The sequence below is a fragment of the Augochlora pura genome, chromosome 7 (assembly GCF_028453695.1).
Source record: "Augochlora pura isolate Apur16 chromosome 7, APUR_v2.2.1, whole genome shotgun sequence".
Classification (NCBI taxonomy): domain Eukaryota; kingdom Metazoa; phylum Arthropoda; class Insecta; order Hymenoptera; family Halictidae; genus Augochlora; species Augochlora pura.
The window spans coordinates 29,157,860-29,180,133 of NC_135778.1; the positions used below are offsets into that span (position 1 = coordinate 29,157,860).

General features: G+C 37.9%; 6 protein-coding genes across 8 annotated transcripts; 4 read left to right on the plus strand and 2 right to left on the minus strand.

The window, feature by feature from the left end:
- Window positions 1–30: 30 nt before the first annotated feature.
- On the minus strand, window positions 31–8,426 carry Gogo (thrombospondin-1 like protein golden goal). Of its 3 annotated transcripts, none has more exons than XM_078185356.1 (19): window positions 8,352–8,426; window positions 7,647–7,826; window positions 7,460–7,565; window positions 7,047–7,227; window positions 6,699–6,885; window positions 6,304–6,525; window positions 5,965–6,114; window positions 5,111–5,459; window positions 4,730–4,857; window positions 4,393–4,647; window positions 4,051–4,306; window positions 3,734–3,958; window positions 3,510–3,657; window positions 3,256–3,426; window positions 3,065–3,179; window positions 2,716–2,993; window positions 2,313–2,429; window positions 1,955–2,167; window positions 31–1,761 (listed from the first exon to the last, which is right to left on the minus strand). In XM_078185356.1, the coding sequence occupies exons 3-19, from the start codon at window positions 7,518–7,520 to the stop codon at window positions 1,359–1,361; spliced, it is 3,459 nt and encodes a 1,152-aa protein (XP_078041482.1). In that variant the 5' UTR covers window positions 7,521–7,565; window positions 7,647–7,826; window positions 8,352–8,426; the 3' UTR covers window positions 31–1,358. The 3 variants fall into 3 exon arrangements, with proteins under 3 accessions (XP_078041482.1, XP_078041481.1, XP_078041483.1); XM_078185355.1 differs by having other exon boundaries at window positions 4,730–4,860; XM_078185357.1 differs by lacking the exon at window positions 1,955–2,167 and having other exon boundaries at window positions 4,730–4,860.
- Window positions 8,427–9,228: 802 nt separating this feature from the next.
- LOC144473113 (SCY1-like protein 2) lies at window positions 9,229–13,143 on the plus strand. The gene is made up of 5 exons (XM_078186709.1): window positions 9,229–9,581; window positions 9,655–9,718; window positions 9,791–11,513; window positions 11,573–11,954; window positions 12,032–13,143. The coding sequence occupies exons 3-5, from the start codon at window positions 9,824–9,826 to the stop codon at window positions 12,462–12,464; spliced, it is 2,505 nt and encodes an 834-aa protein (XP_078042835.1). The 5' UTR covers window positions 9,229–9,581; window positions 9,655–9,718; window positions 9,791–9,823; the 3' UTR covers window positions 12,465–13,143.
- Window positions 13,144–13,489: 346 nt separating this feature from the next.
- On the plus strand, window positions 13,490–14,537 carry Csp1 (chemosensory protein 1). The gene is made up of 3 exons (XM_078185763.1): window positions 13,490–13,600; window positions 13,820–14,044; window positions 14,247–14,537. Exons 2-3 carry the CDS (start codon window positions 13,825–13,827, stop codon window positions 14,423–14,425), a joined length of 399 nt encoding a protein of 132 aa, XP_078041889.1. The 5' UTR covers window positions 13,490–13,600; window positions 13,820–13,824; the 3' UTR covers window positions 14,426–14,537.
- A 149-nt stretch (window positions 14,538–14,686) lies between these two features.
- LOC144472561 (uncharacterized) lies at window positions 14,687–16,350 on the plus strand. Its single transcript, XM_078185765.1, has 3 exons — window positions 14,687–14,919; window positions 14,983–15,176; window positions 15,379–16,350. The coding sequence occupies exons 1-3, from the start codon at window positions 14,805–14,807 to the stop codon at window positions 15,553–15,555; spliced, it is 486 nt and encodes a 161-aa protein (XP_078041891.1). The 5' UTR covers window positions 14,687–14,804; the 3' UTR covers window positions 15,556–16,350.
- Window positions 16,351–16,357: 7 nt separating this feature from the next.
- On the plus strand, window positions 16,358–17,723 carry LOC144472560 (uncharacterized). The gene is made up of 3 exons (XM_078185764.1): window positions 16,358–16,840; window positions 16,989–17,153; window positions 17,354–17,723. Exons 1-3 carry the CDS (start codon window positions 16,754–16,756, stop codon window positions 17,618–17,620), a joined length of 519 nt encoding a protein of 172 aa, XP_078041890.1. The 5' UTR covers window positions 16,358–16,753; the 3' UTR covers window positions 17,621–17,723.
- Window positions 16,835–19,498, minus strand: LOC144472558 (calcium and integrin-binding protein 1). The gene is made up of 5 exons (XM_078185761.1): window positions 19,342–19,498; window positions 19,031–19,133; window positions 18,724–18,871; window positions 18,446–18,570; window positions 16,835–17,855 (listed from the first exon to the last, which is right to left on the minus strand). Exons 1-5 carry the CDS (start codon window positions 19,434–19,436, stop codon window positions 17,745–17,747), a joined length of 582 nt encoding a protein of 193 aa, XP_078041887.1. The 5' UTR covers window positions 19,437–19,498; the 3' UTR covers window positions 16,835–17,744.
- Between the last annotated feature and the right edge of the window lie 2,776 nt (window positions 19,499–22,274).

Sequence of the window (22,274 nt, forward strand, 5' to 3'; positions counted from 1 at the left end):
GCAGGTTTTTATTTTTCCTTCCAACGGCTATCATTTCGAGATCCATGGAATGTTCAATAGTTGATATATCTTATAAAATGATTGCACGATTAATTAAAATATGGTCAAACATGTAATTACACTGGTCAACATGAATTTCGTGATAAGAAAGAAGTTAAACTGATTCTTGTGATAAAAGGAATCTTTTATTTTGTCGACCAGTGTTATTGTGTTTCCTACTAATGACATTTATAAAAAGTATTCTCTTGATTGCACGCGGTTGATTAGATTATACAAATTTTGATATCGAAGTATGATAAAACACAGCGGATATTTTCAATCGTTATTCGAACTATGTACACGCTTTTACATACTACGTATATCATTATAATAATAATTTTTAGCGCGATATAGTTAAGCACGAGACCAATATCAAAATCTAATTACAATTATTGTGTAAAATAAATTAAACGAAATCGCTTAAGGTAATCGAGGTCGATAATTAATTAATATAGTAACAAAGTAATTATTATACATCGTACAGGATCGAACGCATTACATTAATTAAATATCGAGTAATTACATAAATAACATTAATTCCTTGAAATATTTATATTATACACTTGTTATACTATATAATGTATATTTATACAAAGTGCATCGTGCATTTTTAAAATTAATTTTCCATCGTTTATCAAAAGCTAGCGATCGTTTCTGTTCTCATAGAGTAAGGTTGTTTCTTCTTAAAAATTTAAATCGTTTCCTAAAAATTCTCGCGAAATGAGTCGCTATAAAAATGTAGATTTTGAAATGTTAATAGTTACATCATTTCATATAAATATCATCTATAATGTCTGACGTTTATATTTTTATATTATAAAAATTCACGTTTTTTATTGTGTGCAAAATTTAGTCGGCAGATAAATCGTGTACAGAATAGAATTTGATTCCTCTCCCTAATATCGACTGACACCATGAGATTGTTATACACATATCTTGTACGAATAAACAATGGAATTTCAAGAATAATTGTACCGTACCGCGTGATTTGTACTATTTTTCTTGCTAATTATATAATGATTTCCATCTATGTACAATTCAACTTGAAACCGTTATATAGCAATCTCGAGGGCATTTAAAATAGTACTATCGAAATCTAATTGTAAGTCTAGTTTTATTGCAATCAATTCCGTGCTTAGATTTAAATATCTCCTATATATAAAAATCTCTGTTCTCTATCATTAATTCCACATTTTCGAGAGCAGGTCTGCGACCATGCGTATGCGCTTGCAAATCTAATTAATCTGGAACAAAGGGTCGCTTGTAAAACAATGTTTGCAATTTTGCAAATAAGAAAGCAAACGTTTCGAAGTTTGTCGTTAGTCGATGTACTCGTCCTCGTCGTCATCGACGAACCTAATGTTCTGGTCGCAAAACGAGCCCTGCTTTATGCAGAACGTCTCAATGCCATAATGCTGGCTCTCGTTGTTCAAGGACGCGTCGTCCTTGAGCTTCCGGACCTGCGCGAAGTTAGTCAAAGGACTCCCAGACAGCTCTGTCATTGGGATGTTGACAGTATCCTTTTTATGCACCAACGGCTGCGTGCAATCCATCAATTCCTTGTACTTCCGTGATGTCACGTCATCGTCAGCATCCCCTAAGATCTTAGTCTGGAAAGTCTTCTTCGGCGTGGAGACCTTCTCCTTCTTGATTGACTCATCAGGATTCGGATGGTTCTTTAAGGATTCTTCAGCGACCTCTTCGCCTTTGTCTGAACGTATCCTATGGAAAGATAGAGTAATTAGTAATTAAACAATTGGTTTCGTCGACAGTCATTACTAAGCTACAGAAAATCAAAGGATCGGTTTCAAAAAATTGTAACTTTGTGAAGAAAGATGGTATAGGGGTCTACCTGGGCTCATTCTGAAGCCTGAAGCTTCTACCTTGGACTGATCTACTTAAATTGTTAGCTCACCTCCTGTTTGGAATAACGCAATACGGTTTATGGTCTAGAACACCGGACACAGACTCCATGCTCACTTTAATATTAGAGTCTTGCAGAATCTTTCGAACAGGAAGTAACTTTTCATACGTTCTTGCTTTCGAATTGTCGGAGGTATCGTCCCGATTTAGGTTTACGTAATTAAAATTGTTGCAGTAATTTTCCCCTGTCTGTATATACCGGTCGCTATCAACAGAAATCGAGTTACTTTCATGCTAGGAGGCAAAAACAGATTATGTACAAGGATCTTCAAAGCAATTTCAATGAAATGTTTCAAATGATAAAATTCTCTAGCCAATGCACTACACTCTATTCGGTGTTCATTGCTCACCCTTGTTGAAACTCAATTCCATAGTCGTCGAAGTTCGACAGCTTCATTCTTCTGTATTCCGATGGAGTCAACGCCGCACCTTCAGTGTCCATTGTTAATATAGAATTTCTTTTGCTCCTATGAACAAATTAAAATTAGTTAAGCATTTTTTAAATCAAACATGAGATATATCTTTATGTACACAGATAGTCTTCCAAATATTGAGCATCTTTTATCTAAAAACTTTTTCAAAATCTAGCGTGAGTCAAGAGTTACAGCGATTTTAGGAAAAGCCATAGGCGCAAACCTGAGTGGAACTCGGGAATTTAGAAAAGCAGTTTAAACGAAAGTTGCTGTTTATTTCAGGTGCTACGCGACTATATAGAAGAATTGCAACTATTACGCGTCCTTTAAGAGTAATTACCCTAAATAGATTTCATCCGTGTCCAGCTTGAATTCGTCGATTGGCGGTATCCACACGAGAAAAGCCGGGTCCATGCCCAGATAGGACCCGGGAACAGCGCTGGCATTTGCTACGTTGTAATCATAGTAATCTAGCTCCATTTCAGAGTCGGGATTCGCCAAACTGAACTCGGATCCAGGTCCTTGCAGAAGTTTCTCGCGATTTCTTCTCTCCTTCGTCTCTTTTCCACTTCCCAATGTCGACGGGCTCGAGAGCAGACTTTCTGGGGAAGATTGCGACTGGTACGACAAACATAATTATTTACTCCATCGCCATGTAACAATGAAAGATAATTATTTACAGGAATTACCTTCTCTTCGGTGGAATTCGTTTCGTTGCTCTGACTGGTGTTCAAGTTCGGTGATTTCTCCGCTACTGGATTCAACGGCTTTGCCTCTGAATTGTCCAGGTCGATTGTTCGCAATCTTGGTGAAATACAATTTCATTTGATATTTTATACGGTTCGCTTTTATCGATTGGACATGTGGCTAATAAACTTACTTTACAGGGAAAGCGTACTTCACTTCCGGTTTCTTCAGGACCAGGATGCTGGAGGCTGACAACAATTTATCACAGTTCGATTGGATCGATGTTATTGTCTTATCCGACGAGCTCTCCAGAGTATTGTTCAACTTTAACGTGCTGGAGCTTAATGTGGAACCATCTTGGTACCTATGTTCATAATATAATAAGATTTATTAAGTGTTGTACTCTAGATTAATTTTGGTTATCTTGCTTAGTATTAATCGTCTTACCCAGTTAGTGTTTCAGTGCTATTATAATGTTCATCTGCCTCGCATGATGTATCCTTTGGGGAGTTCTTCACAGTGGCCTCTATCATTGATATCACATCTGATATGATGGTGCTTGTAGACAGGTATTTCGAGTTTCCTGGCATTAATTCTACAATATTATTTGAGTAAATGTTTCAGAAAAATTAATGTACACTGCGTATGTATTTGATTATACAGATCAATACCGGATACGTCGCTGAAAGAGTCCATGTCTTCGGCGATACGGTACTTTCTGTACTTGATAACAAACTGCAGCGTCAGGAATATCGACACAATGAACATCAGTATCAAAAGCAAAGCGGTGACCAGGTGTGCTGGCTTCCAGAAGAACCATTCGTTTACTACGTTCGCTGAGTCTGTTTCTAAAGGCACAACGGTTATGCTTCCATTCCTTTTCAAGAACTTTTTCTCTGCAACCGCAACAGCATAACTTTATTAGTTAATTAAATTTGTAGTTAATAATTTGGTGAATTTTGACAAAAACGAGCGTAATTTTTGTTACCTAGAATGGCCGCGTGAGCAAGAAAACCGCCTATGCAAGCGTCACCGGAAGCAGTGAGCTCGTCGCTGAAGAACTCCAGCAACAAATTTTCCCCGGTGCTAATTAACGTTTTCGATGTTAATTGAATTTTATCCGAGGCGACGTCGGTCAACAGATCCGCGTTCAATGAGTTACCATCACGAACACGGAAGTATTGTCCTGGACAAGGGAACTGTAATTGATCTAAGTGCAGTCCGATCACGAAGTTGTCGTTCGCCTAAACAGGAAATCGTTCATCATTTCTATATCTTCTAAAAGTAATTATATCTTCTAAAAGGTATTATATTATTTATCCATATATACCTGCAAAAGCCAAAAAGACCGACCAGGACACGACTGAGTATTGGCTCCAAGGATTTTCCTAGAAAGTTTCTCTTCTAATCGAATTCGACAGCCACAGCGACATTGAGATCCAATCTCTGCAGCGATTTCCGGTTTCGTCGCCGCCAGAACTGCGCCATGGCAGTCGGAGCTGTCCAGTCGATTATTATACCATTCGCTTTTGTTAAGCACTTCTGAAAATATTCTGCCACAGAGTTTGGTCTCCACTGCCTTTCCCTATAAGTTAAAAGTAGATTCATTGTTCAAAGCAGATTCATTGTTCAAAGCAATTTTCCTTATCCATTAATCACTTAATTACCTGGCAGAATTTAGCTCCATACTTAGGCGGTGGAGTGTCGCAAAAACGATAGCGATTTCTTATCCCACCGAAGCATGAGCTGCTGCAGGGACTCCAAGGACTCCACGGTCCCCATTCGGCAGCGTCACCTTCTACATGTTTGAATATTAACATATCCTCAGTAATAACTACATCACCCTATTCAGAAAAGTCTACAGAACCATTTTACACGAAAGAACATCCTTCTAATTATCATAGTTGATTTATAAAAACGTCCTAAATATAAAAGTTACTTTTTCTTAAAAAGAAATCTCTAAAACTAAAAATGGAATGGAAAACAACTTCAAATTTTTGTTTTAGAGGTTTAGAAGTCTATAGGACTCTATAAATCGTGAAATTTACCTTGGAAAGGAAAGGTAGGTATGCAAGACATCTTCACGTCCATCATGGCGCCAGTTATGGCTTGGCTGACGTATATGAAGCAGTACTCGACGTATTTCTCTGTGAAGAGGTCACAGTCGAAGGTCAACGAGTGCTTGCCGGGGATCGATCTGGATTCCGTGATGTAGTGAAGACTCGAAGGTGAAGCAACGGAAGTGACGTCAGCCTTCAACCGACCATAAACACGAACGCGATCGCCTTCGAGCCGGCAGGAAGGATACTCGAATAGAACGGCGACACCGCCGGGTCCTTCGCAAGGATATATCGATCTTGCGTGAACCGTCAACTTGAACTCCTCCGACCAGTTCACCTGTAATTAGAAAATTAATCAATCAGCGCTGTCATCATTTTAAACAGACACAGATGGTTGATAGAACCCTTTGATACAAAAGGCTGTAGAAAGTCTAAAAAATTTTTTTTCAATTCAAATCAACGCGGAATTAAAGCTTAAAGTTTTATCTTTCTAACGATATTAAAAAAATTAACGTACGATTTTTTGTTATTGTTTCATTGCACTTTGAACGCATTCAGAAGTGAAAGATGGTCTTTTCCTGAAGAAGCTCGGATTCAGACGCCTGTACATAGTTCAAATAATTTTTTACAGGGCTGAAACCATTATGAACTTAAAATTTGAAGTTCTCTCTTTCAAATGATAGTTCAAAATGGATTCAAAATTTTTTTCTCAACGTTTTATTGTACTTCGAATGCATCAGCAGTGGAAAATTATGCTTTTTATGGAGGATTCCGGATTTAAACATTTATACACGGTTTAAAAAACTTGTTCCTAGGAAAAGTACGACAATAAGCTTCGTTACCTTGAAATACAAGCTAGTATTCGGCGCTGTAGGGTTCGCACTCGAAGCTTTCAATTGAACCGCATAGTTCCCGGGCAGTCCGAAGAATTCGCATCGAAAAAAAACAGTCTTTTCTGGGACAAATCCTCGCACTTCTTCGTAGTACAAAACCTATAGAATCATAGAAAAAAACAATGTATTAATCTATAGCTAAATCTAGAGCTAAATCTACAGTAAATCAATTTTTAGCATTTCTTTAGTGTTACTATACTATATGTAGCATCAGTTTGAAGCTATTTCATTTTTAGTATCATTTCAGAACTATGATACTGTATAATATAGTAATAATTCGTTATTTACTTGCGTATGGGTATTGTTATGCAAATAACAGGCAGACACGCTGGCGCCGCAATAAATTAATTGTAAAATGTAGACAGCTACAGGAACATTCTCCGACGGACCACAACTCGCGTCGTTGTATCTTACAGTGGTCATGACACGTTTATTTGGATAAGTATCAATCTCATGGGAATCTAAAAAAATGTTCGGCGTCGGCCACTTCACATCCACGTTTTTCGTCGTCTGCGAATTGAAAAATCATTATTATTTCTCGCGAGTTAAACGAGCATGGTCATTTCTCGAATTGAATTTATTAAGAAATTGAAAACGAATATTAAAATTTATAAGTATTTAAATTTGGACCAGCCCAGTTTATAGATATTTGAACCGGCTATGGTTTAAAAATGTTTTCGAACCTGATAAAAGGAAGTAACAGGCACTGTTGAATTTTTGTATTTGTACTCTAATCGCAGAGCGTAGATACCGCCGCGTGTAAAGTACCCGCAGGGTATCACAATTGAGATGGTTTCGTTTTCTGAAGGCAACTTTTCTAATTGAATCTCTCCAACCAATTCTGATATGTCGTCAAAGAGGTACAGTATTCTAAAAACAACAGAAACAGTTCATAATTCAAAACAATTTTGCTCCATTGTTTTATCCAATATCAGCTTTCAAATAAATTTGACATATTAAAATATTTCAAATGAATTTTATACATACTGTAATATTAAAAATTAATTTCGCTAAAAAATGTTGGCTCTCACCGTAACACAGGCGATTCGTTAGAATCACTGTCTAACTTCTCACTATCTTCAGCGTCTCCTAACATTTCATTCTTTACAATAAACACCGTAAGATCTCCCGAAAAAGCAAGGTGCGAAGATGGCGAATTAATTTCCAAAGCACCGAACTCTTCTGCTTCTACCATTGTTGATTTCGTGGCACCTGAATCTCTCACTTAATTAATTTCCATATTTACGGATTATTAGGTGTTATAAAGTATTTATTTAACAAAACTGTTTCAGATACAGATTGCTTTAGAAAACTGTTTCAGATACATCAAAGCAATTAAGAACAATAAATAAAGAATACGAAATCGATTCGATTTTTTATGCTCTATAGAATTAATGATAATTAATTTGTCTTTAACAAAATATAGGATTCGTAATGATTTTACCATATTCAAGGAGGATGGTATTTAGTATTCCAAAGAAGAGCCATTTGGATTTCAAATTCATATCCAGGTCGTCATCCGTATGAAAATCCTAGACTTCGTTTCCGAGCTGTACGACACAAAATTGTTTACATATTTTCAATCACACGAATTGTTAAACAGGTGTTGCAACAATGAGAAATTCGGGAACCTTATTCGTTCGCTGTGAGCATGTTTGCCGAGACGAAATTTTCCGAGCTGGACGAGGAGAAAACATAAATGTGCCGTGGTAATTTACAGGAATCAATATCCTTCCGATGACCGGCGCGAATTTCACTCGCAGTCCCTTCGATATTTCTTCATTTTCATCCTTCCTTATTTTCACACACCACTGGGGAAACAATTTTTCAAATTTTATTCCAAGTTGCGACACCAAATTAACATCGAAAAAAATGATTACAGAATTGTTTACTGTATCAGAAAATTAAAAAACAATTTATGTGTTCGAAGTAAACCAAGTTGCATAAATGTCTACGATTAACTAAATAAGAATTCACAAATACAAATTTCTAACTTTGCTTAAAGAAATTCTATTAAAAAAGTCCTGAATACTGTAAACATTCGGTATATTTTATTTGTGGATAAACAAAATGGCCAACTTCAATTTCAAAAAACCGCTCAGAATAAAAGCAGCAAAATAAATAAATAAAAAAACACCTGATAATTTTAGCCACTCTTTCAAAAAGTTATCCTACAATAAATAACACAAAGAGTTATTTAAAAAACTATTTAAAGTCCTCGAGCATAATATTTGGGACCGGCTGCTGTTAAATGGCGAACATTGCAAAAATCGATGGCGCGGTGCGAGACCTAATCGCCGGCGGGTCGTGTTAATTATCACGAGAAATATTGGCACCTGTGTTTCCGAGGCATGACACGGTGAATTCTAATTAGCAATGGCAAAAACTACGAGCACGGCATTTAACGCGAGAAAAATAAGAGAAATTCGAACGCGGTAGCGGTAATACCAGCGACGCGAGCTTCATAAGGCAACTAACACCATCGGGGTCGACGTCCAGTGTCCCCTCCCTCATGCGCCCCACTATGGGGGTAGTTCTTTGGGGTAGAGAATTCTGACAGAACATCGACTTCAATCAATGGAGGGATTATATCGACCTGCAGTCTGTTCCTCCACTTTTTCTCTCCCTCTCTCGCCTTCTGTCCTCTCCACCCTCTGAAACCCCTACTCTTCAGGGTCTTTTTGTTTTCAGCTGAAGGGTCATTATTTTTCACGTTAGGGTGCCGCAATTGTCTGAAGTGCATTAGTCAGTTTTTTTGGCTCGCCTGTAATTGGACGCGTTTGCAGAAACTATTGTTCCTGCGAGCATTTTATGATTTTTGTGCAACCAAATTTTATAACTTTTCTACAAGCAAAATTGCACAAAACGTTTATGTTGATGTACAAGCTCTTAATCGTCAATTTAAAGAATATGTGATATTGACAGTATAAAAATATAACTATTGTCAATCGTATAAAATTTATAAAATGTACCAAACAATTAAAATATGATAATACACACAACGTAGGAAAATGTATGCATGAAATATAGAAAAATATATGTGAAAAACGTATGTGAATGATTTAATGAAATTAATGTATTTTTAAATATTGTTCTTTTTCATTTGACTTTGATACGTCATTTTCAAATTTCCCGCCGCTCTCCGCAGCAATCACATGACTTTTATTTACGTCAAGTCTGACACTCAAATATAAATCAAAAATGTCATATAAAACGTATTTGTAGGCAATATGTACAACGAATTATTGTATCACATGGTATAAACGAGGTTAATAATTGCAGAATTATTCTTATAAATTATGTTTTCAGGAAAAACAACGAAACGTTTGTATTGTTAGGTTGGCAGGTGCCATGATCGAAGTAAAGCAACTGCCAATGTAACGTGATAAAGTGGTAAGCGATACTGAATCATAGTGTATCAAAATTTAAGTGTTTTATACAATCTGAGGGTGCGGTATCTCTGATAAAACTTCATTTGGAGCAGTTACAATAAAATCATTGCCCGATTCTGTTTGCGTTAACCATAAATTCGTCTATTCTTATGGCAAGGCATGATATCGTATACAGTACGTATCCACTAAGCGAATTAAACGTCCTAAAACGCTATGATTGTTGTTTAATTTGATAACACTGTTTTAGATGCAAGAAAGGAACTATGACTGATCTAATTGCCCGCGTTTGTTAATTATACAACGTCGTATTGGTGAGTTACAAGATGACAGTGACAGATCTGACTATTTCGTAATTATCGCTTGCTGATCAAACTTTATTGCAGGTGTACGGAATACAGGTTTTAGAAGAAGTAAACATGGACGTGTTAACGAAATTGCGCAATACTGTCAGCAACACGATCTCCAACACTGTACAGAACACAGCATACGGTTTGTCTCAACTTTCAAGTGTCCTGCCAGGAAATCCAGTCACTAGAGAGTTCGAGATCACTGCACAGATCGGCAGTGCTGGTCCGTCTCTACTGTGGAAGGTCTACAATGGCTACAAAAAGTCCACAAAGCAGGAGGCAGCAATTTTTGTATTCGAGAAGCGAATCCTTGAGAGGTTTTCAAAGAATGACAAAGAAGCTATTTTGGAGACTCTGAAGAGAGGCATTACACAATTAACTAAACTGCGCCATCCGCAGATATTGATAGTACAGCATCCTTTGGAAGAGTCTAGGGACAGTCTGGCATTTGCAACTGAACCGGTATTAGCCAGCTTGGCTAATGTCTTGGGGAATCATTACAATTTGCCACAGCCATTGCCAGCAGCGCTTAAAGACTTTAAATTGCACGATATCGAAATAAAGTACGGTCTTTTGCAACTAGGGGAGGGTCTAGCTTTTCTACATGGAGATGTGAAGCTATTGCATAGAAACTTATGTCCAGAGTCTATTGTTATCAACAGCTACGGGGCCTGGAAGATTTTCGGATTTGATTTCTGTGCCTTAAACCAAAGCTTGGAGGGAAAAGACCCTCTATGGTCGTACGTGGAGTATGACATGTCCTTTTCAGCAATAGCACAGCCAAATTTAAACTATCAAGCTCCAGAATGCATCCTCGCGAGCAGCGTCAGCACTGCCAGCGACATCTTCTCCTTGGGAATGCTGGTGTATGTTCTACATTCTCCGACGAACATGCCTCTTCATGATTGCAACAATGATCTAATGAAATGCAAGAAATTCTTAGGCAACTTCACCGGTTCAACCGTGAGCTCTAAACTCTTGCCGATTCCGGAAGCTATCCGGGACACAGTGAAACTGATGCTGAATCATAATCCCGAGCTGAGACCGGACGCTCACCAGTTCGTAAAAATCGAATACTTTACGGACATAGAAGTGAAGACACTGAACTACTTGGATAAGATATTTCAGTGGGACAATCTGCAGAAATCGCAATTCTATAAAGGACTACCACAGCTTCTGAAACAGCTACCGCATAGAGTTATACTGCACAGGGTGCTACCAGCGTTGTACAAAGAGCTAATCAATCCGCCGATGATCCCGTTTATTTTACCGAGCATACTGTACGCGATGGAGACCAGTTCTGTAGAAGAGTTTCGAGAATACATTCTACCGAACATGAAGCCGGTATTGACTCTGGACGATCCACCGCAGATTAGCTTGGTGTTGATGCAACATGTTGACTTACTCTTGAGACTATGCACTACCGAGGTGATTAAATCCGATATAGTTCCTATGCTACTGCGCGCTCTCGAATCCGAATGGGAACAGCTGCAAGAACTGTGTTTGTCGGCTCTGCCTAACATTGTAACTATGATCGAAGGCCCTGTAATTAAAAACGCAATTCTGCCTCGAATGAAGAAGATCTGCTTGCATAGCAAGGGCAGCAATAGTAAAAGTCTCGGCGTCAAGGTCAACTGTTTGCTCTGTCTCGCGAGAATGTTGCCTAATTTTGATCGATGGCTGGTCCTTGATCAAGTGTTGCCTTTCCTGCAGGAGATTCCACACAGCGGAGAACCGGCTATCCTTATGGCCATCATAGGTACGCTGCTTATTAATCTGACACCGAGAATAGAGTTTACAGATTTTTGCATGTTTCAGGAATCTATAGAATACTGTTGAACCACAGTAAACTGGGCGCAAGCAAGGAGATACTTGCAACAAAGATTCTACCATTTTTATTGCCACTATGCATTGAGCAGAACTTCAGTACTTCACAGTATGAGATCCTCTCGAGTCTCGTAGTAGAGATGATCAATCGTGTGACATCGGAGCACAAAGAGGCTTTGAACAAGTTGGATGCGATGCGTCGCGAGACTCAGAAGCTGGACCAGGAGCTCTCGCAGACTTCCAACATGTACAAAAGCATCAACACCAGCAGCGATACTGTCAACGTGACTCCTCCAGTTCGGCCTTCAAACTCCAACGCGAATTTGCAGTCGCTGCAAATGGAGAACGGTTTGACAATGGAAGACAAATTCCGGTGAGCAAGGAGAATGGTTCCGCTGATCGATGAGTGCTGCGAAATGCGATTTTAATATCATTTTTAATATTTTGCAGGTTGATTCAGCAACAGGAAGTGCACCAGAGGCTACAGTCTCAACCTCTCTTGACTCCAAAAGCTATTCAACCACCGCCGAAGAAGCCTCAGGTCAAGGACCTAACGGCTACCTTATTACAGTCTAATCTGGATCAATTGAATCGCTCAATATCAAGTCCAAAGCCTGATTATACCAGCATGTCCTCGAATATGAATTCGCACCAGCCGTTCAGTCCGCAGGGAATGAATGCGAATTTGAATATGAACACAACTAGTTGGGTCTCGAATCAAATGGCGTGGAATTCGACTATTCCGCAGAACACTATTAATTACTCCATCAATCGAGGGAGCTTAGGAACCAATCAATTAGAGTTCAATTCCAATTTCAATGCTGATTCGAATCAGAAGATCGAGAACTTGCCGACACAGGATATTATGGATTTACTTAGCTAATGATCTCGATGATGAAAGACGTTTTACTATTTATTAACGATACTATACAATTACAATTTTGCGTTCAGTGTAACGCAAAATTGCTGTTGGATAGTACAAATGATTATTGTTAGAAGAAGAATTTGCATTTTTACTCCTTCCTACTTAGTACGCATCCTTTGTACAGTTCATGGAATACGAGTCACTGTAGGGAATCATAAATCTCGGTAATTGTAAATGAATCTACATTGCTTTTATACTTAACTTGTCATACGCAACTTCGTTCAAAGTTTCTATGCACGAGTTACGATTAGACCGCTATCTGTTTTACGTATTTTGAGGAATGTACTTAGCGTACTTATAAACGATTAATTTACGGTAACATTTTGTTCCCCACTGTTTTACATACCCGATCAAATATTGAGAATGTCCTACGAATTAAATAAAACTAATTTAAATATTCGTCTATTAAAAATGTTAACTTCGAGCAAATGTAAAGTATCGTTTGACATATACGTGCGTTCGAATCAAGTTAATACTTAACTGTACCGTTTTGTTGTTAATTATACACTGTATTAAATGTTTAAAGCGAGGAACGTTATTGTAATGTAATATACAATATTATAACTATGAAAAATGATGTACGATTACGAAATGACATTTAAGAATTAATAAAAAGTATTAATAATTGCTTCGAAAATAATTCCTGTAATACATTTAACTACATATCTTTCATTGACGCTAAAATAAGCGTTCTACATTGCTTTTTCTTTCTCGGCAACGCATCATTACCAGTTACGTCTTCTCTTATTTACCGTGATTCGAACAGGTGTATTGCAAATGACATACATATGTTCTTTTTATTTTAAAGCTGCTGAGTAATAATCACAATCTTGTAAAATTTTTTGCCGATCGATTCACCGCAATGAACTTTTTCTTGCAACATCGTAAAATGCTAATTATAAGGAAGATTTTGCCATGTTTAACCGGCAATTAGTTCTAATCGCTTCGATGAATTTATCGATATCGTTTGAGGAACGCCATCAACTATAAATACAAGGAGATCTTCAGCGGGGATCTATAGTAACGATCCTGATTTTGATCCGTCGCTTTTTACTTCACCTAGATCACAGTCTTGTCGCGAGAATCGAAATTCGGTAAACACTTTTCCTGTATTATCTAAATAAATTTTATCATTTATATGTTTATATTACATTTATACGTTTGTCCATTTTTTAACCACTTATATTTCAACATTTCACCACTTTACCATTTCATTATTTTCTTATCGCACCATTACATCAGTCTAACATGTACGTCATTGCAACCCAATGCATGTTCGATCATACAATAATAGAAAAAATTATTTTCTTTAGGCAAGATGCGTCGTCAATTCAATTTGATATTCCTGACGATCGCAATGTCGGCGATGTTGGTGTCGTCGTTCGCGGAAGAAGACGGGAGTGAGGAGATGTACAGCTCCAAGTACGATTACATTAACGTCGACGAGATCCTGGCGAACGAGAAACTGAGGAAACAATACGAGAATTGCTACATGGACATTTCGCCGTGTAACACGCCGGAATCGCTGTACTTAAAAGGTGAGCGTCCTTAGTACCTAAGAAAAATAATAGAGCATAATTAAGGAGAATAATTAAGGATAAATTAACTCGAGGATAACCGAGGATAAATAAACTCGAGGATAATTAAGGATAAATAAACTCGAAGATAATTAAGGATAAATAAACTCGAGGATAATTGAGGAGAAGAATTCATCGAGATAACTTAAAAAAATAATTGCAGAACGTTTGCCGGAGGCGTTCACGACGAACTGCAGGAAGTGCACACCGAAGCAGGTGGAGTTCTTCAACAAAGTCACAGATTGGTACAAGGCGAACGATATGGAAACCTGGAACGCGGTCGTGAAGAGGACCTTGGAGAGGGCCAAGGAAGAGGCTGAGAAGAAAAGGCAGAAGGAATAATTCGATTCTTTAAATTAGCGACGACAGTGATCCAAACAATTTAATAATTGATCTTCTGTACCTCTGCGTTCGCATTCAGCAATAGTGATGAATAAATATTCAGATCCGTAAAGTAATCTTAAATCATTTCTTCGATACTTTGTATATCGAGGATTTTTTAAATTGTCCCGTATACTCGATAATATAAACAATTGAATTCAATTTTTCCCTACGGTGTTTCTCGGACGAACTTCGTGGATTATCGTGAAAACAGTCACCGGTTACGCGCGATTTTTCTTGAAAAATGTCGAAGTTCTGATGTACAATTATTTCGCGAAACGAGCACAAATGAGGTCGGTAATTATTATTTAATTATTGGGAATGTCGAGCGAGAGAAATTATGGGTGCCAGAAATGATAGATCCGTAAAAGTTGATATGAAATCATTTGAACATCCGTTGAAAATGAGAAATGTGGTGCAAGTCAGCCGATCCGTCGTTCAGACTTTAACGAACGGTAACGATAACTGTTTTAGTTGTTAATTAATCATTTGATCGGCAAGAGAGTGATTTGTTGAAGACAAGGGGCAGGCGCAGGAACCGGAGGACTTTGAAAAGACCGAGGATGAGTGGATCCGCAGATTGGCATTGATGGATAACGAACATTCGGAAAAGAATGGTTTGACCGAGAGCAACGTAGACAAACTCCTTCAGAATCTGAATCGCAAGTATTTTTCGAAGGCTGAACGAGCCTGCACCAATCAGTCGGATATGGTAAGAATATATTTACTTAAAAGACATTAGATTCCAGATTTGATAATAATTTTGTGCGGTAAACAATTTTAAGCTATCGAGATTGTTTGAAATGATCGAATGATTCGATGAAAAGGAATGAAATTTTACTAGGATCAAATATAAAATACTTGTCACTGAAAGAATAAATATCATTAATTAAAGATTGCAATGTGTTTTGAAGGTAACGAACTGCTTAAAAGAGAACAAAGAAGAGAGTTACAGCTGCAACAGCGCGGTCGACAGGTTTAAAACGTGCGTCGATAAATCGTTCCACGACATCATCCGCAAGGACGACTCGCGCAAGAAAAGCAAAAAGAAAGAGAGCTTCTCCGAAGCTTTCTTTGAAGGGACATGTTAGAATTCATCCATGGAATCGACGAAGTATAATTAACAAAATCAAAATTGACGAAATCTGCTAACAAAAATAAAACGAAGTATTCGAGTTTCGACAGAAATGAAACATAACTTTTAATAATTAAAATTAACAATGTTGCATACATTACAAGACTTATTTATTGCTTGCGAATTATAAAATACTCTTTAACGAAAGAGATAAAATACTTTGTAACTACGGCTGGATATTCTAAAAGTATTTTTATCGAAAAGTATTCTCGTGGCTCCGATTTAAATACGTTCAAAAATTCTTACGCGAATATATTTTAAAAATTCGAAGTTGTCAATTGCGATCGAATCGTTATAATGATTAAGAACCCTAGAATAGATCTTCAACAACGTCCCTACGATATTCTTTTCAACATTCCTATCTTATTTAATTAGTTATAAATATTTTTCTGTATTATGTACTGATATTGAATTTCGGAGTAAATGATGCGTGCCGGATTCCCCATAAGATGCTATGCATTATTCGGCACGAATTTTCTGCTGATCCTAAACAGCCAAATAGCGCCAATTTAATGCAGTGGCAAAACGCCAAAATGTTAGCCAAAATTACGGACAACAGGGTTTATCATTTAGACACCGGTGGCGCAACGTTAAAGATGCTACGTAAACTGGTGGCGCCACCGGTGTTTAAATGATGAACCCTGTCGTCGGTAATTTTGGCTAACAGTTTGTGCGTTTTGCCGCTGCATTAAATTCGTGCCGAATTATACATAGCATTTTATGGAGAATCCGGCACGTATCATTTGCTCCGAAATTCTGATAGGAATGTTGAAAAGAATATCGTAGGGACGTTGTTGGAGATCTGAGCTTCCATTTTATATGTATAGTTATGGTAAAAACTGTATGATTTGCATTAAAACTCGAAATACAAACGCATTTTATTTTCATAAGCTTAATTCGCCGATTATCAGGACAAGCTTGTTTAATAAATCGATCGCTGTATACCCTGATTGTTAATTTAATTTTCCTCGTGTTCACGCGAGAATAATGTTATATTTCTATACAACGCATTAAATAACGATTCATTTGTTTCGCGTGTTTATAACAAAATTCGACGCGGCGTATAACCTTGCGATTAAAGAATTAAATTAAAAATAAACAAGTAGAAACGCGAAGTATTCAATTGCGATTTAAAATTCGAAGTAATTGAAAATATGCAGCTTACCGTTTCCACTACGTACGATGGGGGGAGTTATAACTATTTCCAAAAATTCAAATACGACACCCCGCCAAAATCAACGGTATGACATTTTTATTAATTAAAAAACTGCGGAACACTTATTAATAAAATTAATTAATACAGAATTAATTCGATTACAATTACTGTACATTTTATTTAAATTTTAAACGAACGTGCGCTTTTTGTTGTAACATATCAATTTATCCAAGATGTCAGGTTACAAATGGGGAGTGCAAGGTGAAGGAGAGAAATCTAAGGGTGGAATCAGCGGAATTAAGGCATACTCGCAGATCAGCCGTGATTTAAAAATTCCTAAAAATGATATCTCAACGATAGACGTTGCACGAATGAAGGAAGTCGATGATTTATTCAAGGTAATTGTTCCTAGAAATATTTTACAAGTCGAAAATTCATTTTACAGCTATCATTAAATTTTTATAAATTACATCGAGGGTGATTAAATTCTTACAAATGATATTGAGAGTGATTATATTCTTATAAATTAAATTGGGAGGGATTCAATTCTTACAAATAAGAAATTAACAGTTTAAATGACATTAAATATAATTCGCAGGGTGTCCAAGTTCATCGGAATCAGTACAAGGACCACACAGGCTCCCGTCATCCCTTGCAGTACTTCAAAGCTGATCAGTACAAGTACCAATGCGCCCCGGGAACAACAACGTCTTATTTTTCTAAATATCCGACGAACTATATCGAATACAAGATCCCCCCAACAATGCCTCTCACGTACCAGAGAAAGCGACACACCCCTTACATACCAAATCTATTCCTTACCGGCATTTACAACGAACGCGGTTGCGTCGCTTACAAACGATGATCCATTAATTGTTGCACGAAATAAAACGTACGTTATTAGGCCGGCAAACAGATTTAATATTCCACAAATTATTTCGCAACGGTCATGGCTCGGAGCTCGCGGAATTGTACAGTCCTCGTTGTAATTAAATTCTGAAATGAAACCCGGAGAAGAGTTCTGGAATCCTGGCGACGTAGTGTGTGAATTCTTCGTGCGAAATTGTTGCAGTCCGATTGAAGACCATTTCTTTAAGCACCTAATCAGGAAATTCCGCGAAATCTCAGACTCGTGTGACATATATTGCGAACGTTCATAAAAGCATCGTTCGTATAGAAACATATTTTATTACACGTGTTTTATGAAATACACGTTCCAATTTATAAAACATTTCGCGATAAAATGTTTCCTCTCGATTTTTGTTATTTTCACAAAGCGATCGAATTAATCGTCCATTAATACGATACTTTCGATGATTCGAATAAATACTGCTCATCGCTAAATTCCTGTAGTTATATTTTCAATCGTTTCTCTGATTATTTTTTTCATTAATTACAGTACTTGTATTTTCAATAATTGCATTGGTTATTTTATCAATGATTTTATTAAGTATACTTTGAGTAATCGTAGTAACTATTTTGTCAATAATTGCAACGATTATATTTTCAGTAACATCACCGATGATTGTTTCAATAATTTTATTAAGTGTTATTTTAGTAACTTTAGTAACTACTTCTTCAACAATTAAAGTAACTAGCTTTTTCAATCGTTGCAGTATTTATTCTTTTGATAAATAATTTCTCGATAAGTTTGATAAACAGTGTTCAACAATCACGAACAAACACTCACTAATTTTGCAATGTGCTCCGCGTGCTCATGCTCAATGATCCTCGAGTCTTCGGTCTCCTTCCCTGACAGTTTCTTGATAACCTCGATCAAGTCATTGGCAGAGATGGTTTTGTCACCATCCAAATCTACGAATTAATTAATTAAACGCTTCGAAAGTACTCGCAGATGCAAGGAATAATTTTAGAAAAATATTTACAGGGAGCGATACGATATTTCTGCGACTGTTTAGCGACAGTTTTTTTTTTTAGATAAAAAACAATTTACAAATCATAAATTACCGAAAATGTAATATGCCCAGGTGGCTCGAACTTCGTCGGGACATTCTCCGGAGAAAGTTGAGTATAAATCCAACACGTCCTCGAGGCTTAAATGATTGTCCCCTTGCGAGGAAAACACTCGATATATCGAATCTCGAAATGGACTGCACTAAAATTAATTTATATAGCAAAATTAAACGCTAAAACATGTTTTATTCGTCTCTATTTCGAATAAAATTTCAATTCTCATAATTTTATTCCATTATTGCTAATTTAGACTCGATCGAATTATTTAAATAATTTTATAAATCGGTATTATTGTATTTACTTGAATCTGTGGTAGTATAATGTCTATTTGTTCCGTAGTGAAGCGATGCTGCAAATTTTCACGCAGCTTTCCGGGATCCACATTGTCCAGGAGATAGATAATGCTACAATGTTAATAAACAATTGTTCAACTGAATATTGAAATTATTGAGCAAACAGTTACATTTGTTTTACGAATATTCCACGTTCATTTCACAAATGTGCTATATTTCTTTTACAAATATTCTATGTTTATTTAGAAAATATTCTACGTACATTATCGTAAATATAAAGCAGCAAATGTAAAATGCAATAGTTATGAATATTGCTCACCGTATTATTTGTTTCCTCTTCAAGAATGTCAATTGCGTGTAGGTAGAAAGTAATTCCTCGTTAATTATACCTTTGTGGGACCACGAATTGCCCATGACAGCAGAACAATATAAAACAACACGAACTGATTTTCAATCATTGGCATATGAAGATGCTAACTGTCACATCAGAACTACTGTGCTTGTTATCAGTACACTGATAACGTGCTATCTGACGCACACATTTCTGAGAAGGTGTGTCATCGTCCCTTTATTTCCGGTTTCCCAAGCTTTTGATAGCAGATCTTATAAACAATGACACAAACACAAAGACGCAATATTAAACATACACACGACGTTAATGCGCAGTAAAATTTTTTACACTATCCCGTATTATAAATACGGATTAAACAAATTATGTTGAATTAGGAATTAATTGTATCACTGTAAAATACGATGCAAAATACATATTATTAAATACATGGAAAATAAATATTAGATATGTATTTTAAAAATGTGCAATCAACATATCTGGTGCATAAATATATAATGGTAATAACAAACTGGATAAAATAATATTTGCAATGCTTTATTTATCGTTACAAAAATTTACACGAGCCTGGAGATACATATTACTAGAGAATAGAAATAACGTAAATCATTTTTCATTAGAAATTTGAATGTAGTACATGTGTAACAATTGACTATTAATTTCAATGGAATATATTTAATTACTGAATTTAGTAAAATATTGACAAAACCACAGCGACTCTTTATGAATATACTGAAATATAATAAATATTCGTTGTTCTCGCAGATATTAATGAAATGCAACGTAATTTTTGCAAAATATATCGCAGTGCCGGATTAAGTTACTCGTTTTTAAAGGGGCTGAAGCTGGTGGCAGAATTTAAATTCGAAAAGTTCTGTTGCAGGTTCAACGAAGGAGGCTGCAAATAAGGAAAGTGACTAATACGCGCTATCCGTCCCCGACAAATTAATGTTTCGGACTGCTTAAATAACCACTGCGGTGGCTGCATATTCATGGGGGTGGGGCGAGGGGCATATAAATAACCGCGGGAAATTTAAATCGTTTTGGACGGTTACACCGGACTCGAAGGATTCGCCTCGAATTAAGCAGCCTATATAGCGGCAGCACGTAAGTGATTAAACCGATTACACGCGGAATGCCGGGAATGTTGGCGGATAGGGAATAGGTTTAATTAGACCGTCAATGAGCGGGCTTACTGATTGGAAAACGGTCGTATTACACGATTTGTACGCTTGCCGGGAATGATGTACTCCGCGAGAATTGGCCGCCATCGATCCCGCGGACGTTATAAAACAAGACAGAGTCTTTGCGATTCCAATTTGTCACCCGTTAGAGCCGAATCGTTGAATTATTTCATTCGATCGCAATCGTCCCACCGATCACAACGAAATTGTGCGTTCATATTAACAAGACATAAAAAATAATAAAATACAGCGTCAACACAGAACATACAAACATTTCAGAATTATTTATTGCACATATGGAGCGGACACGAATTTTTAATAGAATCGCAAAATATTATTAGAGTATTGTAAAATGTATTTTACTGCTGACAGTGGCGGCTGAATCCTAGGGGAATATTGATTATCTTTAAAGCGTCGCAACTTCGCGAAGAAATCTCGCACGATGCTCCACTTAGGCTCGTTTTGAAGAGCGGATCTTTTACTTTCAATATCCCCCCCCCCCCGCGCTGTTATTCTCTCCTGGACGCGACTTCCAGCAGCCAGCGGATTATAGAAGACGCAGCTTCTCTTGGAAGTTGCGCAAGCTTACGTGTCCTTAGGGAATCGAACCCGCTGTAACTTCGAGTAATCGAAATGTACGGCGATGTAATTGGGCTGGTTTCGAAGCTTGAAATCTCTGCACTGGACGCTGTCGGATGGTTTTCCGATTTTTCAATTTTCTTTCCCGGTTTTTATTCGATTTTATCGATGCACGGAATCGAGGTGTGGTTTTCGTTTCGGTTCCCCGGGATGATCTGGTCGAAAACTGAAAATCGCGAGCCTAAGCAGACGTACGCGCGAGCGAGACTGGCATAGGTGAAAAGAGGGTTGCCAACGTCGGGGTGGTGGGGGAACAAGCGTTTACGTGCGGCAGACATCCCATGATGCATAGTTGTTGTTGACATGCTGGAACGTCAAGCTCACATGACCTCTCGAGCACAGCTATTATCCGCAAAGCGACCCCTGAATTGGGACAATAACTGCTTCGCGGAGTCGTGTAATAATTATCGGTACACCCACCCGCCCCGCGCCACCCCCCCTCCCCTTATCATCACCATTTTGCCACGCTTGATCATCAGCCATTCGCGTTTTCCGGCAGCGAAATCGAAATAAAACGAGTATCCGCTTTGTCGAATTACCGCGACGCGTTGCATTTCCTTGCAAAATTCTCTCGTTTATCGTGGTTCTATAAGCTTTTGAAAATTTATACGGGGTCGATAGTGACCCACCCAAGGTCTGGAACACCGTTCCGAGCGAACAGAACCAGCTTTCTTCCCCGTTTTATCGGAGAATATTGTCCTCGGAAAAATATCGAACTTCGAAAGTCCACGACTTCGCGCTGTTTCCGCGTGTTTCTTCAGCGGCAGAAGAGACGCCCGGAGGTGGCCGCGGGGGGGGGGGGGGGGGGGGGGCGGCGGAATCAATTCCCGAAGTTCGCGCATTGTTGAAACTGTCTGTTCGAAGTTCGTCAAATTTTTTTTCTACGCCGTCGCTCGTAGTAAACAAAAGGCAGAGCCGGCCCGGGAGCCGAGAAATGCCTTTGATGCGTTTCGAACCCGACGATGGAAGCCGCTGCGCGCGTCCGATAGCACGGCCGAAGAAAAAATATGTTGTAACAAGTTTGAACCTTTTATCGCGGACGGCGCGGCACGGGGGGGGGGGGGGGGGGGGGGGGGGGGG

Bases quoted from the DNA above. Each gene is read 5' to 3' on its own strand.
- Gogo (XM_078185355.1), bottom strand. From the start codon at position 7,520: ATGAATTTGAAATCCAAATGGCTCTTCTTTGGAATACTAAATACCATC. The intron at 5,460-5,964 runs GTAACGAAGCTT...TTCTAATTACAG, and splicing joins ATACTAGCTTGTATTTCAAG to GTGAACTGGTCGGAGGAGTT. The intron at 4,648-4,729 runs GTAATTAAGTGA...TTTAACTTATAG, and splicing joins ATGGAGCTAAATTCTGCCAG to GGAAAGGCAGTGGAGACCAA.
- LOC144473113 (XM_078186709.1), top strand. From the start codon at position 9,824: ATGGACGTGTTAACGAAATTGCGCAATACTGTCAGCAACACGATCTCC. The intron at 11,514-11,572 runs GTACGCTGCTTA...TGCATGTTTCAG, and splicing joins TATCCTTATGGCCATCATAG to GAATCTATAGAATACTGTTG. The intron at 11,955-12,031 runs GTGAGCAAGGAG...AATATTTTGCAG, and splicing joins ACAATGGAAGACAAATTCCG to GTTGATTCAGCAACAGGAAG.
- Csp1 (XM_078185763.1), top strand. From the start codon at position 13,825: ATGCGTCGTCAATTCAATTTGATATTCCTGACGATCGCAATGTCGGCG. The intron at 14,045-14,246 runs GTGAGCGTCCTT...AAATAATTGCAG, and splicing joins GGAATCGCTGTACTTAAAAG to AACGTTTGCCGGAGGCGTTC.
- LOC144472561 (XM_078185765.1), top strand. From the start codon at position 14,805: ATGGGTGCCAGAAATGATAGATCCGTAAAAGTTGATATGAAATCATTT. The intron at 14,920-14,982 runs GTAACGATAACT...GATTTGTTGAAG, and splicing joins CGTTCAGACTTTAACGAACG to ACAAGGGGCAGGCGCAGGAA. The intron at 15,177-15,378 runs GTAAGAATATAT...TGTGTTTTGAAG, and splicing joins GCACCAATCAGTCGGATATG to GTAACGAACTGCTTAAAAGA.
- LOC144472560 (XM_078185764.1), top strand. From the start codon at position 16,754: ATGCAGCTTACCGTTTCCACTACGTACGATGGGGGGAGTTATAACTAT. The intron at 16,841-16,988 runs GTATGACATTTT...AATTTATCCAAG, and splicing joins ACACCCCGCCAAAATCAACG to ATGTCAGGTTACAAATGGGG. The intron at 17,154-17,353 runs GTAATTGTTCCT...TATAATTCGCAG, and splicing joins AAGTCGATGATTTATTCAAG to GGTGTCCAAGTTCATCGGAA.
- LOC144472558 (XM_078185761.1), bottom strand. From the start codon at position 19,436: ATGGGCAATTCGTGGTCCCACAAAGGTATAATTAACGAGGAATTACTT. The intron at 18,872-19,030 runs GTAAATACAATA...AATTAATTTTAG, and splicing joins TTATACTACCACAGATTCAA to TGCAGTCCATTTCGAGATTC. The intron at 17,856-18,445 runs GTGAGTGTTTGT...TTTCCTGATTAG, and splicing joins CGGAGCACATTGCAAAATTA to GTGCTTAAAGAAATGGTCTT.